Source organism: Chionomys nivalis, chromosome 12, assembly GCF_950005125.1.
Source record: "Chionomys nivalis chromosome 12, mChiNiv1.1, whole genome shotgun sequence".
NCBI classification, from domain to species: Eukaryota; Metazoa; Chordata; class Mammalia; order Rodentia; family Cricetidae; genus Chionomys; species Chionomys nivalis.
This window is the reverse complement of record NC_080097.1, coordinates 1,589,737-1,608,737: the sequence shown is the minus strand read 5'-3', so window position 1 is coordinate 1,608,737 and position 19,001 is coordinate 1,589,737. Positions and strand designations below refer to the sequence as shown.

The following is a 19,001-nucleotide window of genomic DNA, read 5'->3' as shown; positions in this document are numbered from 1 at the left end:
GCCCATGCAGAGGCCACAAGAGGCTATCAGGTGTCTTCCTTCATCACTCTTAACCTTACTTCTTCAAGGCAGGGTCACTCATGGAACCAAAAGCTGGCTATTTCTGCTAGGCTGGCTGGACAGTGAGCTCCCAGGATCTGCCCGGCTTAAAGCTCTTAAGATTACAGGCATGCAAAGCCATGCCAGGCATTTTACATCAACTGTGGTTCGAACTCCTTACCCACTGAATCGTCTCCCCAGCCCCACGTTACCTTTCTCTTAGTGTGTCTGCTTAGGGCTCCAAATCCAAAGGTCAGCAGCATGCAGTACCCAGCGCTGGGGAGGTAGAGGACACGCTCTGCAACTACGAAGCCCACTCGGAAAAACAAATTGCTTGCAGGAAGAAAGGGAATCACAAGAAATCCAAGACCCAGAGTAAGGATTCTGGAAGAGGAAAAGTATTTCTATAAACAGCTGGTTTCAGACTTCTCAAGAAAAGCTCTTTACTTGACTTATTAACAATACTGTTCTTGGCTTCTCGTCCTCAATTTAGAAAAGACATTAGCAAGGAAAAAGGCATCAGTAGAGGGAGTTAGCCGACAGCTCAGAGAAAGGTCCTCAGCAGCCAGAAGATGAGGAAAACATCCACATCATGTTTGTATCAATAAAGTCAGAAAGATTACATTTAATCTATTCCTTGATTAGTGAACACTAGTCCTCAATAAGTCATGTAGTTTTTAGTGTGACTCCCCCACCAACCAGAACAATACAGAAATAGATTAGACTTTGAAAGAAACAAGTATCATTTTTTTCTTGTTACTATGTTACAACCAAGAAAGCACAAACACAGGATTCCGTGAAACATACCTAGCATCTATCTGCAGACCATTCTTTATGTCTCTCTGTTTGATGTTATGCAAAGGTATAAATGAAGAAATAGGATCACATTTGGTGGCTCCTTCTGTGACTTACAATATTTTGTTTCACTGACTGGGACTAAAGTTTGTTGCTCTTTGGAATCACCAACCAATTTCGGCACACAACGAGCAGAAAACGTTCATTCCATTTGGAGAAATTACTCATTTAATATCCCGTGCACTTAGGCTTCATGGAAATCATCTTAAACAGTTTTCATTTACATGGAACATGTTTGTTTTCTCCAATTATTTCCTCAATAACCCTTGGCAAAAGATCCAAAAGATCTTTTTTTTTTTTTTTTTTTTTTCTGTTGAAGTCTAGTGTCTCTTCGGGGCAGCAACTTATTTTGTGCCCGACAACAGAATGGATGAGCACAGGATTTGCAAGGGTCTTTGAAGGAGAACTGTGAAATAATGGACCCAACACACGTCAATTACACTCTCCGTTCTGACCATAAATTACACTTCACCTCCTACTGCGAGATCTCCAAGTGCTACTTGAGGGGGGGCATGTGGCAGTCATATCTACTGCTTCTGCTCCTCCAACTTCCCTACCAGCTGAAGGCTCTCATAGATTCCCACCTTGTGTAGCTATATATTAAAACAAATGCCCTTAGACATCCAGTGTACAGAACAGTTAGAAGTGATGGGCACTGGATCCAGCACAATGCTTCTGGGTGTAAGTTAAAATGCCATGTTGCCTCTTACCTTCTCTTGCAGCTATCTTCCGAGCACAGAGCTTGGAATACTAGGCCAATTAGACAGAGCCAAAGTGCCGCTAGAGCAATTACCCTCCAGTCACCAACTGACTTAATGAGGGGGATGCAGCCCATTGACCAATCAAAGCACAGCCACCAGGGACACAGCAGCAGCCAGGCATTCAATGAATAGTAGTAATTATAGTTTATGGCCTGTCAGTCAAAAGAAAAACAAACACTTACTTGATACTGAACTTGAAAGAGCACGCTTTATCCTAACTTCACTTCCGAGGCATTCATAAGCTCCTGTTCCAGGGAGCAGTTGTGTAAAAATGAAATACTGCCCATTTGTATTCTGAGCACAGGACTGTCGTCTGTAATTTATTAAATGCATCCAAATTTTTATACTTTTAAAAATACAGCAAGCCGCTGGGCCAGGCAATGCAGGTGTTGTATTTCTCCCAGGTTAGGGCTCATTTACATAGCATTTCCTAAAGCCTCTGACACGGTCAATGTAAGGCCTGGGTGTCCACAGTGCATCTACCTAACAATTTAAAAATGGACCTCAGCCCTGAGTATTCTCTTGATTTCACTCTGTAAAGTGTGCGGCTAGGAATCTGGCTTGAGATCTTTAGAAAAACAGGGGAGCCAGAGTGAACCATCTTGATGCTGTCAGACTGCTGCAATAGTTACTATATTTTGCAGACTCCTGCAATAGCGTTGTGTTATTGCATTTTGTCTTCACTCAGCCAAGCCCGTTTCCCTGGATGTCACAGAAACGGGGTCAGAAAGCACATCAGTGAGATGGGCATGGTCACAGCGGGGGCCACCTTTCCTTATTTTCATGAAAGGGATCATGGTCGGCCCCATCTTCTCTGGAATCCATAGATTCCACAAACCTAGAATTTAACCAGACTGAAAATATTTGGAAGAAAAAGAAATTTTGGAAAGTTCCAAAATCCAAAGCTTAAATGTGCTGAGCAGTGAGGGCTTCACTGATCACGGAAGGACAGAGAGCAGGCATTGGGTTAGCTACAGTGTAGAAGCTGGGGGCAATCTGGGGGAGATGGGTTTATGCTGTATGTAAACACTCTTGGCTTATCAAAGAGACTCCAGCACCCCTGGGTTTTTGGAATTGGTGGGGGAGGAGGGCTCTTGAAACTAATTCCTCATGGACACCAAAAGATAACGGTCTAAAGACCCAATACATATCTTTCCCAACAGTATAATTAAAAAGTTGGTTTTATCTTGATAATAGTAATACAGAATGTATCTGTTTATTAGGATCTTGGGAATGTGGTGGTAGGCAGGGATGAAGATGGGGAAGGATGAAGGATCTACGCCAGTGGTACACTGCGGCCCTTTAATACAGTTCCTCACACTGTGGTGATCCCCAACCATACAATTATTTTCATTGCTACTTCATAACTGTAATCTTGCTACTGTCATGAATCAGAATGAAATCATCTGATATGTAGGATATCTGATATATGACCCCTGTGGAAGGGGCTGAGACCCACAGGTTGAGAACCACTGTAACCGAAAAGAAGTCTGGGCTCAATACTTACCCTAACCAACATGCTGTCTGCAAAGGAGGCTGGGTTGTCCACCTCAGTAAATGCCGGTGGACCTGTACCCATGATTTTCCAGCGTACATAAAGCAAGCCAGTGCCTCCGAAGGTGAGCAGGGCCATTCGGAAGAGGAGGCCTCCATTCCTGAGCACACCAGTGTTCTGAAAGGACACCACAAAGTTCCTGTTGTTGAAGATGTTCAGCTAAAGCATCGCATGCAATCCCAAGTATTTAGGAGACTGAGACAGGCATGTAGCAGCCACCTTGGTCATTTGACACAGTACATTAAAAAGCTGCCTACTTTAGAATTCAAATCACGAGAACTACTTGGAAAGTTGCATTTGAGATTTGCTGGTACTTGACATTTCCCATGTCGAGGCTTGAGATAAAAGCATGTTAACTCACCTCTAATGACTTGTCCTTATGTAGTACCTTCTGGAAAGTTTCCAGAATGTTGAGTTTGCCTATCACCAGTATATCAAACACAGCATTCAGGCCCTAAGGATCAAAGTCTCAGTTAGTCTGCAGAGTCTGGCTCTGATGGGGCAGAAATTATAGTCACATTTTTATTATTTAACCCAGACATAAAATCTGAAGATGACCATGGACAAACTCCCAGGTATTTAAGATGAACAGCTGCATATTGGGATGACCCTAACCCATAGTGTGGACTCTACCAGTGATAACCTAGTGAGTCCCTGGCAGTAATGAGTCCATGACCCACATTTAGGGACATGGTAAGATTCAGAATAGCTTATATACACTTGGGGGCTCTTGTGAGAAATCCCCCAGAAGTCTTTGTTCCCTCCCTCCTTGTCTATAAGAGCGGTTAGCTACCTGGGCAATAACTAGGCATAAAAAGAGAACATCGGCTATCAATCTCGCCACCCTAGCCTTGTACATAAACTCCAACTGGCTGACCAGGCCTGATGAACAGGGCAGACAGACATCACTCTCTGAAGGAGAGCACTAATTGTCCAGTACTGTTTTCTGCTCCCTGGGCACAGGGCTGGATTCTACCCCCAAGTCTGTCCTACAGAGGAGAGACTCCAAGGACAGGTCGGGTCACGTGGGTGGCGTACGGAAGAAGGAAATTACACTTCTGGAGCTTTAGTTTAAAAGCGGGACTCTCTTCTCTGTATGTCCCCTTCCTTCTGGCTGCGATACAGCTGCTAGAACAACTCTGGACACTACACATAAGAGACGCTAATGTGTGCACATGCAAGTCTCTTCAGACACTGTGCAAGACTGCTCACTATTGTTGGGCGAACAACAAACGGCTTGTGAGAAACCACTGGGTAGCTCCCATGGCTCCCAGGACACCATGATGGTCGGGCTGCTTTGACAGCTATGCAAACTTTGCTTATGCCTCGGATCTAGTCTTTCCTCCGTAGATGACTTCAGAAGGCAGTATCATCTACTGGAAGCCCCCCTCCCCCGCCCAATCTGCATAACAGGTTGGAATATCCACAGTGTGTCTGGTAAAAGCTGCCCTTGTGGACTGGGCTCCTTTTAATATGGGGTTTTGTGGCAAAGAAGATCAGAAATCATCAGAAGTCAGTGGTAATTTGTGGTTTTCTGAGTAAGGATGACATTGCTGCTTAACCCTCTCCTACAAATGCTAGGAGTCACTAATTATCCATTCCACAGGCCACTGCCAGGTTAAACATTTCGAAAAATACTGATTTTGTTCACTCATGTGACACGCAATCATCATGGGTCAGAGAAGACCATTCCAACTGCTTTCCAGAACACAGGAACTCGCCGTCTGCTGCTATTACCTTCTCACACTGTTTACTTCTCTGCCCGGAGCTGTGGGACTGCCACTGAGGGGTCACAGAATCATGTGATCAGAAGGGCTGAGCCACACACAAGACTGGCACTCACTTCTTCATCCAAGTTAAAGGCAGCGTCGAAATCTCATAGTTAATTTAAATTCAACCTGATCATCAGCGCTTCTAATGTGTGAATAAATCTGGAGCAAGCTGCAGGCCTAGCTAAGTGGGATTCCTGCTCAGAGGGACTGCGGAGGGGGCAGAGACCCTGAACTAGCTCTGGGATGCAGCCGTGGCTGTGGAGGCCACCGGCCCTGGAGCCACACTTGGTATTAGCATCAGGTTTCAGAACAGCAGTCTTCACTAGGATGCTCTGCCACAGGAGGGCCTAGCAACCTCCACAGACATCTCAGGACAGCTAAGGGAGTCTTACTGGCTTCTGCTGGCTACAGGTGAGAATGCTGCCAAATGACTTCTGATGCATAGAACTGGCCTGCCACAAGAAGCAGTCTGCTTATTAAAATACCCACAGAGACAAGATTAAGAAAAACAGCTGAAGGCAGGAACTTATGCTACAGCTCATGCTGACTTGGAGCTTACGATACAGCCCAGACTAGTAACAGACAAACTTTCCTTCCAACCCAATCTCCTGAGGACTAGGATTATAGGTTTGAGTCCCTATGCCTAGTTTCTAAAGTAAACTTCAACAAAAAACTAACTTAAGTATCTTAAAAACAAAACAAAACAAAAACAAACAAACAAAAAACCCTGCCAGGTAGTGGTGGTACACACCTTTAATTCCAGCACTCAAGATCTCTGAGTTCAAGGCCAGTTTGGTCTACAGAGTGAGTTACAGTTCAGCCAGGGCTATACAGAGAAACCCTGTCTCAAAACACCAAACCAAACCTAAACCGCCACCCCCCCCAATAAAAACAATAAAAACACACTTATTTGTTTTGTGTGTATAAGTATTTGCCTACATGTGTATATATGTACCACTCTCATGCCTGCTGTCCACAGAGGCTCCCTTGGGTCTAAAGCAGGCAGCTGTGAGGTACCAGACACAGGTGCTGGGAACTGAACCCGAGTCTTCTGTAAGAAATGTTTTCCATCACTGAGCTGTCTCTGGCTCGAGACTTAAGTATCTTTATGCAGTAATTCTTAGCCACATCCTTTACTTGCTAAACTCTGCCTTGCAGACAGAGCTGGATAAAAACACTAATCTTTGCTCTGACTTGTATCAAGCCCCAGATTCTGACTGCTCTTTCTCTCTCAACCTATTTCTGTGAGGCCACTATCACATTTTACTTTTCATTTCTTCGCTCACACCCTTGGTTTCCAAGCTTTCCTGTGTGATACAAGGCCAAGAAAGACTATATGGGAGGAGGAGGATGGGGGCTCTTTAACGTGTGCCCGCCTGCTTAGTGAGCCTTGTCCTACCTACTTTAGCGTTGGCAGTTGAGGCTGGACACAGAATAACACACTCAACACTCAGCATCCATATGAGGTTCATTTATGACTGGTTTTCTCCCCCACTGAGAATATGCTCTATGAACACAGCTTTTCTTGTGTTAGAATATTAGAGTAGAATGCACCCCACGATATAAACACAGTGAATATGATACATGTACTATATACATACACATGGAAGCTTCAATTCTCAGAACTGTAAACTGTGTGATGAGGCACAACTGCATAGAAGAGGCCATCTAAGAAGTTTATGTGGGCGTGGATGGGCATGCAGTCCCTGTAGTATGTGTGTGGTAAGAGGACAACTTGTGAGAGCCAGTCCTCTCCTTCCACCACGTGGGCTCCAAGGATCAAACTCAGATCATCAGGCTTGGTAGCAGTCACCCTTACCCACTGTGCCATCTCACTTGCTCTACACTCCTTAAATACTACAGTAACTAGGCCAAGGCTTCTTCAGCTGTGGTCATGATCCTATCTGAGGCTGTATAATTAACCGAAAAAAAAAAAGAAACCAAAACCAAAAAGGCCTGGCAACGTCACAAAATTTCTGAATACACAATAACCAAAAATTAATTCAAAATCAAAACCCATAATGAATCCAATGTGTTTGTAGGGGCCCTTGCCCAGGGTCCACTGTGCAACTTTACTGAAGCTCAGGTTCTCAGCACTGTGCTTTCCACACAATGTCCAAAACACCATGGCTCAGAATCTGGACTTCTGCATGCCATGAACTATACAGTCCCTTTACATACCAAGTTCTCTGCTGTTATAAAAACACAATGGTTTCATTATAGAAAATAAACACTTCTAATCTTTTCCCATCATCATTCAAAAGCATTAAAGTATCAAAATAGTGTTTTGTTAGTTTGGATTTTGTTAGACCAACACATCCACCTCACAGCATGCAAATACACCCTGCTTAATTAATAGATGGTAAAATTGTGATATACCAAAGAATTGCTTTAAAATAAATTATGATTTATTATCAGTAAATGCATGTATGCCAATATTATATACCTGGGGTTGTGAAAAAAAAAAAGTCCCTGGTGGAAATGAGCTTTGAATGCTCAATGTTAAAGAAACCGGAGACTAAGGATTCCGTTAGGTGGTATAGTGCCTGCCTTGTAGGCACAGCTGGGCACAACAAGGGTTGCTTGCTGGATCCACAAAAGGAAAACGAGTCCTGAACTGGGCTTAATCAGCTCAAGGTGTCTCGGGTGTTGACAAGTCTCTTTGGGGTAAGAAGAAGAGCCAAGGGTGGTGCTGCCTAGAAGGTTTGGGTGGCTGGCAAAGTTCCTTGTTGTATACAGGACTGCTGAGGATGAGAGTGTCTCAGGAAACTCAGATCATACCTTTATCTTTTTCTGAGGGACCACTCCACAAGGAGTAACCATACTCTCTCTCCCCAAGAACTTTCCACAGACCAGTTCTGATGGAGGAAGGTCATTGGCTAATAAAGAAACTGCCATGGCCCATTTGATTGGCCAGCCTTTAGGTAGGTGGAGTAAACAGAACAGAATGCTGGGAGGAAGAGGAAGTGAGCTCAGATGCAGGGCAGCTCCTTTCGGAGCCAGACACGATGAAGCTCCGACCCAGGATGAACGTAGGCTAGAATCTTCCTGGTAAGCGCACCTCAAGGTGCTACACACATTAATAGAAATGGGCCAGGCAGTGTTTAAAAAAATACAGTTTGTATGTTGTTATTTTGGGGCATAAGCTAGCCAGGCAGCCAGGAGCTAGGTGGCAGGAACGCCAGCCCACAGCTCCCACAACACAGTTCCTGCCATTCACTAATCATGGTCAGAAGAACCAGTTAACAGCAGTTAATTCCCCATCTGAAATGCTGGCACTGTGGCAGCCAAGATCGTTAGTCCAGAGAGGACTAAGATAGGTTGGTGATGACACGCAGAAGCAGAAGGGGCTCCAGGAGTGGGATGCTCACAGTGTCTCTCTTAGAGGGAATGGATGTGTACAAAAGATAGGCCCCATCAGTGTCTGACCTCTTACCAGCACAGTGATTCCTTGCTCTTTGCACAGCATGGCCACTGCTCCCAGAAAGATACTCAGCAACACCCAGAAGGTAGAAGAGTATGTTCCCTCCTTGTTCCCTGCCAGTAACAGACAAACACATAAGTTATGAAATAATACATTCCATCTTGCCAGCAAGTAAAATTCCAAGCATGCACCTACAGAGTCACTAACCTGAGTGTGGTCCCTCGATGGACCAATGTGTGATTCTACACTCTGGACAATACTCTAGAGATAGGACACATGTCCCATCTTAAGGCATCGAGAATCATTATAAGTAAGCTCTGGCCACAAAGATGCTACAACCCAGAGTCCCCATAAAGTAAGTTTCTTCTTCCCTACTTGCTCACGACTATAGGGCCATTCTAACAAGTGGTACTGAGAACTCTGACACTGTAAACAATCCGCCTGATTGCAGAATGACTCAACGGTCTCCACTGCTATCACAAAAAAGGAGTTCAGAATGCCCACACATCTCCCAGACTCTTACGTCAGGGATGAGAACTGGGCTCCATACACCAGAGGGCTCGGGCTGGGTCTGCTCCTCTCTGTGAGCAATGGCTCTGACTCTACCACTGAAGATAGTACCACTGACGGATGACTTGTTTTCCAAGCACTCTGGACCGGTAATGGTCATGGGTACATTTGGGCTGCAACCCTTATGGGGGCTTAGCATTCAAGAGCAAGTCAACATATAAACTGATGAGAAACCCAGAGGGCAGGGACAGTGGCCAAATTGATTTCTGAGGAGGCAGGTGTACACCCATTGCTGTCTGTGGTCAACAGAAAATACAATCTAGTGACCTGTGTTGAACAGCTTGAAGGAGTGTGGGTGTCACAAGCAGGCGTCACCCTGACCCCTCTCTGAAGCCCTCAGTCCTCACGGAAGTAAATAAACAACCACATCTTCCTGGGAGAACCAATCATTAGCGTATCAGGTAGCACTACAAGGACTTTACATCTAACTTCTTCTCTGACATTCATTACTAACACACAGCACCTCGCAAGCTACTTCCACTTACTCCCCCCATCTATTAAGATAGGGTAATGAACCCATCTCAGGAGAGATGGAAAACCTATAGGGGAATGACTTGCCACTATGCTATAAATCACATGAAGGCAAAACATATCTCTCAATATACATAAGAAACTGACTATTGTAATTAGTGAGCAAAGAAAAAATAGAGTCAGGAAGGAAGTCGTACTTTTCACTGTAGAACCAAGTTCTTAGCCATATGTAACTATAAAAACCAGATCAAACATGAAACATTTAAAAAATCACTTGACACAGTGTGGAAACCACAGGGGCAGCTGATAAACACTGTATGTAAACCACCATTTCCTCAGGTCAGTGTGATGGGATTTCTATGGGGCTCCAACACAATAGTCAAGGGAGGTGGCTGGTGAATCTCCCTGGCAGAAAACGTGCAAAGCAGAGAGAGCAGTTTCTAGGGTACACCACGGTTCTCATTAAAGTGCTTACTGCAGAAACCAGCAGTGTGTGTGTGTGTGTGTGTGCGCGCGCGTGCGCACACAAGCGTGCATATGTGCATGTGCATTCCCTGACTAAGGTACACCATGGTTCTCATTAAAGTGCTCACTGCAGAAACCAGCACAGTGTGTGTGTGTCGGCACGCACACATGCGTGCATACGTGTGTACATGCATGTGCATACCCTGACTGGGATATAAGTCTTGTGATTTATTACGGACTGATTGGCAAAGCCCCAGGATGGAAGTCTTTCATGTCCTGCCAATAATCACCAGGACCCAAAGTGTGCCAGAGGTAACCTCAACCTCATGCCCTCTGCATGTGGACTAAGATACCCTTCAAGATGATGAAGGCTATAGCTAGCTGAAACCTTTGGAAGCTCACAAAAGCATGAGCAGCACCATTTTCTGCCAGGACCGACACCTGCTGTTGCCTTCAGGCTAAGGGTAACTCTTGTGAGTATGGCTTTCATTAGTGGCCTTGCTACTGTCACCACCTGGCACCCCTCTGGCTTCCCTGGTCTATATTCAATCCCAGGCACAGTAGCCAACTCAACAGATTCCCACTTTGCTTTGCTTTCCCCACTCCCCTGGGCTAGTATGCCTCTGGCAAAATCCTACCCTTCTTATGAAGCTGTCAAATGTCACTTAAGCTGTGAAGCCACACCCCCGCTCTCCCAGCCAGTCTCCCTCACAAATTCACATGCTTTGCTGCAGTTACAACAGCAAGTGGCCTGCATGTCTGACTGCCTGTGGGTAGGTGTCCCTAACTGACGCCCCAGATTAAGTGAGAAGGAGTCACAGCCTATAAACTGCATAACCATAACCCCAATCCATCAGGACATTCTTCAGTATATTATAGAGTCTGGGTTTTTTGTTATTGCCCCAAACGAGAATTTCTCAAAATTAGACATTTGTTGGTTGATGGTTTGCTGCGGGACAAGGCTACATATCACAGGAAATTTTATGTGCACTAGACAACAGAAGCACCTCTAACCTAATGTGTTACAGATATTGCCAAATGGCCTTGGTGGGCGGAACCACAGCTGGGAAACCATTGGCCTAAACCACCGGCACTACTCAGGTCGAGGGCCTGGAGTCTGAGCTTAGACGTTGCTAAAAATGTAGAATTACAACCCATCCAGGCCTGTTGAGTCAGAAATCCTAAGGATGGCAACTAGCAAGTCATGAGCCCTTTTAACATGCTTCCCAGATCTTCTGGACACTCTACGGACCCACACCATCACCCCTATCTGGCAGCAAGCTTGCGGTCAGCTACATTGCCGGCACCCTGCCTGGCTTAGAGGAGCCACTGAGAACTCTACTGACCAGACAGCCGCGGTACCCAGCTGACTCTGAGTGGCAACAAATGTCGGGTGGATGAAGGAGGATCCTTTCCAGGATGCTTCCAGCAGGGGGCCACCTGGCCTAGACTCGAGTAACTTCAGCGCAGGCATGAGCGAGCGCCTCCTAACAGAGCCCATTCCTGGTCCATCAGGAATATTACTCTTTACACTGAGCACAAGCTTGCTTTTCTGAATTTCACGGCTTAAGCTCTGGGCTGTTCAGATGGCGGAGGGCCTAGAAGTCAACATTTCTCCAGGAAAAATCCATTACATGTTTACCTAGTTCTATCAAACAAATGAAGGATGGTTTTACTTACAAAAATGACTTATGTGTATATAGTGCCAAAAGATCACAATCAGAACCACCACCATTACCAAAAGCTACTATGCTAAGAACGATCCCAATCTGAGGCTTTGTATGTTCCAAGCCCAGCATGGGGGGCTGCAGTGCAGCCTCAGTCCATTGAAACTGTGTCCACTACCCTCTAAGCTTAACTGTCCTATACAGTTATAACTGCCAATATACCTCCTTCTGTTCTACCTCAACATGTGACCTGGATTTCATTTTCTTAATTATTAAAACCCCATGTAAAGAACTTGCAAATGAAAAGCATTATACAGTGAGATTAGTCAGACCCAAAGTCTGTGTGTCTCAATGAACTTAAATAGTTAGTATAGCCATCCTGAAATTGTGGAGCTTTGCCTTTCACCACCAATTCTATCTTATTTCTATTCTTATGGATTTGATTTATACAGCATTCTCACCTCATACTTCTCACCAAAACATATATGACTTCCCAAATTCCTAATCTTAAAAGCACATCCCCCAATCATTTTACATATCTTCCTAGAAAAACAGAATTACTTTGGGTTTTACTTAAATATAATATGGATGAATTTTCCCTAAAACATGCAAAGGATGACCCTTGAAGGCACCCTGTTAACACAAAGCTAAATACTACGGGCTTATGAAAATGAAGGAATCATGTCCTATTCATCTAGTCTAGAATTCCAAACAGCCATCTCTCTATGGCTGGCTAACACAGCCTTAATGGAATGTATACAAACAACAGAAAACATAGCCCATGGCTTCATCACGCTTTTCCCCAGAGTCAGTCCACGACTCTACTATACCGCTCATGCCCTGGACTGAGTTGGTTTTTGTCAATTTGGTACAAACCTGACCTATCTGGGAGGAGGAAATCTGATTTGAGAGAATGCCGCCACCAGCTGGGTCTGAAGACAAGTCTGCTGTGTGTTGTTTTGAGTAGTGGTTGACATGGGAGGGACAGCACATTCTAAGCAGTGTCATCGTCACGGGTCGTATGAAAAAGCGGGCTGAGTAACCAAGGAGGAACGAGTCACCGAGCTGTGTTTTTCACTGCCTATGCTTCAACTCTTCTCTCTGGGTTCCTGTCTGAGCTCCTGCCCTGACTTCTTACAAGGACTGTGAGGTAAAAGTGTAAACTGAAACAAACCCTTCCCTCTCCAACTTGCTTTGGTCATACTTCATCACAGCGGGAGAAAGCCCCAAAATGTCCCCACTCCCCTTCCTTCATCGCATCCTCCTTCAGGCTTCTGACGTAACACACCCAGGACAAAACCATTGCAGTGCAGACATGCCAGCCACCATTCACCATTAGGCATTGCCTCTGAAATTAGCGGCAATTTCAGATCAAAGGCAACCCTTCCACGGTCAGTTATTAACCCAGAGACGGTTCCACCTGTGGAGAGCCACACTCCAGACTCGCCACTACCTAGAAGCAAGTCAATTAACGCTAACAAGCACTTGAAATGTACCTAGTCCCAGCTGAGATTCTGAGGACTCTAGATGAAAAACTAATATAAAATATCTCACATTTTATACTGATTCTATATAACATTATATTTTTTGATAGATTGAAATTCATCTCCTTTTTGTTCCCCCAGACAAGGATTCATATCCCAGCCTGGTCTCACTATGTAGCAGAGGGAGATCCTGGATTTCTGATCTTCTTTCTTCCACCTCTCAAGTGCCGAGATTACAGGGCTGGTTCAGGGAGAACTGGGGACTGGACTCAGGGCTTTGTGAGAGATACACAAGCACCCTACCAACTAAGCAACACCTCCAGACCACTTGTCTCTGTAACGTAAGAAACTGAAAGGGACAAGCAGACCCCGGTTCTCGCTCTACTACAATGGCAGTGTCTGCAGACCCCAGGATCAGGGAGTCTCAGCTCACAGATGAGATTACCCACACACTGCTATATCTGTCTTCCAACCAAACCTCTGAAATCTTGCAAAGTATGAAACGAATCTGCTGAGTTAAATACAACTTTTTTCTCACCTATTCTTTGCTACAGAGTTACCTACCTGTATTTTATCTGGAGCCATATAACTAAGCAAGCACACGTGCTAGGATGTCTTCCAGAATCTAAACTAGAAAGCTCAATCTTTGAAAACCCCATTGTCTGGGGCTGGAGAGATGGTGCAGTGGTTAAGAACACTTGCTGCTCTTCCCGAGGACCCAGGTTTCATTTCCAGCACCCTTATGAGGCATCTATCTCACAACCACCTGCAACTCTAGTTCTAGAAGACTCCACACCCTCTGGGTTTTGCACACAGGTGCCTGCCTACATGCAGTGCATATACAGACACTCAGACACATACACAAAACAACAAATAAATCTTTAAAATCATGCCATTTGAGTTAAGGGGGCCTTCTTTACAAACACGGAGTGTATCTGTGCATTCATTATAAACCAAGGTCAACCAGCCTTCACAGCATTGGCACAAGGCTTCTATTTACCACCAGGGGTGGGTAAAAACCTAAACTGAGAAACTGGTTCTGAGTTCTGGGACAACCCCATCTAGTGTAGTTTTATCCATGCAATCCCCTAAACTAAGATTTCCTTCTAATCTTGCTTTGTCAAAGCTACTACTGCTAATCATGGCCAAGAGGCAACATAACCTAGGTGAATTTGGATTTCCTGTTTCTAAGGCTGTTTTTAACCAGGCAGCCAATGCTATCAACTCTCATTCCAAGGATGAACATCTCAGAACAGGGACAGAAACACTAGGCCACTCTGCACGTAACACTGAGTTAACTGTTTATTTTTAGGTCCATGTTTATTAGAAATCTTTTATATTGACACATTTCTTATGTAATTATGCAATAATACCAAAAAGTTAGTAATCTTCTCAGTGTAAACAAATACAATTAGAACTCAAGTCTTTTAAGTTTTAAGTTAGCCTTGAAATATCTTTAGGATGGAAGTATTCCTAACATGTAGGAGGCCATTTAATTCTTTAAAAATAGATTATAAGGAAAATGGATTAATTTTAAATTTTGAAGCAACTGAGGGAAACAGTAAAAATAAATCTTGAAGCAAATGTAACCTCTAATACATTTACATTTATGAATATCTTTGCACAGGAATAAAGTCTCCTTAAGACAGGTAATTCTAACTTGTATACAGCTCTATACAAGTATCTTTACTGGAGTTCACTGCCCCAACTTTGTCCAGACTACTAGACTTTAAGCTCAGAAGACTGCAGGAGACAGGACAAAACCATTTGTAGTCATCCTGTATCTTCCACCTTGAGTAAGATCACTCTCCAGGACAATTAACAATTACCCTGCACAGCCAACACTGACAGCCTAAGATTCAGAACATGAAGGGTGTGCCTCATCACACTCTCCCTGCCTCGGCCCATGTCTCTATTATCTAAGATGCTGCGGTCCCTTAGGTTACGGAGGCAAATGCTGAAGGAGTGACGGAAAAACTCCAACCAGCAGAAAGACACTTGTCAGCACTAACACCCACAAGTGCCAACAGATGTGATCAATTTAATGAAGCATGTGCCTCCGACTTGGCACTCCTTCCAGAGGGAAGCTCTCCTTTCAGCAAAAGCAGCACATTGTACAAGCTAGCCCTCTTCACCACCCTCTGCCTGGCAGCTCCGCCGAGTGAAACTGGCACATCATGGTGTGTGTGGGAACTGTGCCACCACGACAGGTGGTCACAACTCTGTGACTGCCAGTACTACACAATGAGCATCAGACTCACGTTCCAAGTGTGGAACCAACAAAGCCTGCTTGCATGCATAGAATGAGAGTTGGACTCGCTGTCCTCAGACAGGGGACCATGTGGAGAAATCTGAGCACGGGAGAAACAAGAGGAAATGAAGGCAGAGAGGGAAAATGCATGTAGAATACCACTCCTAACAGTTTACTGGCAATGACCTCAGACCTAAAAACAGCTTTCCATATTTCCATGACACAGTTAGGCAATTAACTATTGGCCTCAAATTTGTAATCCCCTCCTGCCTCTGCCTCAGAGTACAAGGTGACAAGTGTGGGCCACCCAAGTGGCTAGGCTTAGTTTTTTTAAGCATCATGATTCTAAATCAAAGAAAAAAATGTATCTTAAATGAAATGAAAGGGAATGAAAACTCTGGGTTCCTGGCTGAACTACAATAGGACAGCAGCAGAGTAAAAAAAGGCTTAACAATTAAAAACAAATGAGCCCTGAGATCTCCTTGGCATTTGGCTGAGCTGAGTATATGCTGTAACAATGAAGCAAGACCATCCCTCTCTGGAAAAGCCCCCCTCCCAATGTGAATGAGACTTTCCGACCTGTGAGTATATGCTGCAACAATGTAGCAAGACCACTCCTCTCTGGAAAAGCCCCCCTCCCAATGTGAATGAGACTTTCGGTCCTGTGAGTATATGCTGCAACAATGTAGCAAGAACGCCCTCTCTGGAAGAAGAGCCCCCCTCCCAATGTGAATGAAACTTCCGGTCCTAGTGTAAGGCATTGGCTGAAGAATAGAACTGTTTACACCACTCTAGCAAACTTACTGTACAGTGCATACCTGTGTTCCGTCCACATGAGCAGGCTTTAAAAGAGCTTTTGGTATTGACAAAACATCTCACCAGAACAGCACTTTCTTAGTTTGGGCATTAAAAAAAAAAAAAAAAAATCCACGTACCTTCAATTCATCTGATTTAATGATTTTTTTAAAGTAACTGTCTGTTGCCTTTATAAGAACATTTTCACTAAAAAAAAAAATCAGTTCCAAAGAGCTTGTATGATGAAAGCACAAGGGAGAAGAAAAGAAAGGAGAAAACCAGGCAGAGCTCTGGGAATGACAGTGAGGAGATTTCCCTCCATTTTCTGAAACTGCCAGGATGTCAGAGCCTAGCAGAGTTCCCTCCTAATAAACTCAGGCAGCTAAACGTTCTTTAGGACTTTACAATAATACAGACTGTGCCTATAAAGAAAGCTAATGAGGTTACCAAAAGGAGCTATAGCGTCTCAGAGAGCCTTCTAACGAGTTAAACCAACTCAGAGCACTTCATTTCTGTTCCCTTATAAAACAGTATTAACTCAGCTCCAACGTAAAAATCCTCTCCCGGATGTTAAATTTACATGTAACTAAAACCGGACCTCCTTTTTATTGACTTTATATATTCAAATTCTCAAAAGTACAAAGACCAGGTCCTTAAGCTGGCTGCTGTAAACATTAAGCCTCAACATTAAACAGCATGATTATTTTCATTCCAATAAAAACTGCACTTCTACTACAAAAGAGTTTTGCTTCTCTGCTGTACTTACAAACACAGGCAGAACATAGTGCTATGGCGTGAGGCCATAGGGACCACTTGGCCTGGGTTCGTCTGAACTGACAAGCAAGAGGAAAGAACACTGTGATGATTTAAGACACATGGAAATTTAGATGCTCGAATGCCTCTTAATAGGAAAAGCTGCGGACTGATGGAAACCCAAGAAGATGCCAAAGTATTAGGGGTGCAAAGGCCACCCCCATTAGTTTGCAAATGCTACAAAAAGGTATCTTTCCTCAAGTACATGCAAGGTAGAAAGATGGAGAATCAGTTCAGGAAGAGTGGAAAAGGAACTCGCTCAGCAACTTGGGCATTCTAAATAATGCCAGCTGTATTCTAATCAGAACAAGCTGGACTGGGGCTAGGGTAAGTGAGTGGTAGAACACTTGACTGGTCTATGTAAATTCCCTAGGTATGATCTCCAGCATGTGAAACAAAAGTATTTTAATACGTAAGTATGGTGTGTGTGTATACACATACACATATAATACATGTGGCTATATCCCACCATGGGGCAGTATAGATTTGGTCTTCCTAGGTTTTGGTCTTCCTAGGTTTTGTAATCCCAGCATTAGATGCAGGGCCTGGTACAAGAAATGCTTTTTAAAATGCGACTGATTGGTGAGGAAATGAATGATCTAAATTGATGAGCCCCTGTAATACTTTTGAACAGTATCAGAGACCACAAGCATGTTTCACCAACATCTTTCAGGCAGTGGGAACTTCCTGTTCTTCCTCTAGAAGGTTTATGAACTCTGCACGCCTCTTACAAGAGACAGGTCGTAGGTAAGACAAATGCTGACCTGAACATCAGTTCTTAAGGCGCTTGAGGATATTTCCAAGGAGCTGGTAGTTACTCCAACAGAACATTCTATTCTTGACATGTTTGAAAAAGAGCCAAGGAAATCGCAAAAAAAGAAAAGTTACTGGAAACACGGGACCTTTGTCAAGAGACAAGGGAACACTTTGTACACAAGGGATAGAAGGATAAGGAGGAGACCTAGTGGCTGATGCAGGATTATCCCACTGGTCCAGAGGAGTAAGGCAGGTTGCTCATCAGGACATAAAGTCCTGAGGTGACTACAGCGGGGGTCAGGTCTATGACCTAGCTCAACAGAGAGAAGGGCTTCCCTGCAAGGAAACTAATCAGTGTGATAATGGAGGAAGGTCATTGGTTAATTAATAAAGAAACTGCTTGGCCTGATAGGTTAGAACATAGGTAGGTGCAGTAAACAGAACAGAATGCTGGGAGGAAGAGGAAGTGAGCTCAGATGCCAGGCCGCTCCTCTCCAGGGCAGATGCGATGAAGCTCCAACCCAGGATGGTCGTAGGCTAGAATCTTCCTGGTAAGCGCACCTCGTGGAGCTACACACATTAATAGAAATGGGCCAAGCAGTGTTTATATGAATACAGTTTGTGTGTCGTTATTTTGGCGCATAAGCTAGCCAGGCGGCCGGGAGCTGGGTGGCAGGAAGCGGCCCGCAGCTCCTTCAACAGTGTGAGACCCTCTCAGACTACTTGGAACCTCTAGACTTGACACTGAAATGCGAGGCAGAATTCCATCCTTCTGCAGACAGGAAAACCAGGAGCGCAGACAAACAGCAGCAAAATTAATTCAAAATGATGAAGACTCTAGAGACGGTGATTTCAATCACCCACTTTAAACTCTGAAGTAACTATGGTATCTCCAACTAAAGCATGCAAGGCAAGTGAACAGTTAGGGGCAGAAAGGATGCAGAGATCCAAGGCTGAGAGTAACTTTCAGGACCAAGTCACTGAGGCCTGAAAAGAGCACAGCAACTACTCAGCTTCAGACTCCCCAAAGACCAAGTAACCACAAAGTATAAGCAACTCCAAAGGCTCCATCTGATCTACTCTTTCCTGTCTTAAAATGAGTTCAAGTTAATCAGTAAAGAGGGCTTCTGTGAAGCCTCCCACACTCATCCTGTCTTCTCTCTGTTGGAGGAAAGTCAAACAAATCAATACCTACTCATAATCCTAGCAGGGTTCCACATGAACCAGTGCCACCACTGCTACTGATCTACAAACATGAAACAAGTCCAGGTTAACTTTATTGAAAATACATAGCTGCCTCCTTCTCATGCTAAAGTAAATACA

The 19,001-nt window shown here is 44.3% G+C and overlaps 1 protein-coding gene across 3 annotated transcripts in view; it reads right to left on the bottom strand.

Annotated features, from left to right (window-relative positions):
• The window catches only part of Tmtc4 (transmembrane O-mannosyltransferase targeting cadherins 4), a 54,837-nt gene that overhangs the window by 17,409 nt on the left and 18,427 nt on the right, over positions 1-19,001 (bottom strand). For all 3 annotated transcript variants that reach the window (XM_057786626.1, XM_057786625.1, XM_057786624.1), the window contains exons 6-10: positions 8,419-8,519; positions 3,572-3,664; positions 3,163-3,327; positions 1,605-1,807; positions 252-423 (exon numbers count right to left, since the gene is read on the bottom strand). In XM_057786626.1, the coding sequence (XP_057642609.1) occupies positions 252-423; positions 1,605-1,807; positions 3,163-3,327; positions 3,572-3,664; positions 8,419-8,519 (734 nt within the window). The remainder of the gene's footprint in view (positions 1-251; positions 424-1,604; positions 1,808-3,162; positions 3,328-3,571; positions 3,665-8,418; positions 8,520-19,001) is intronic.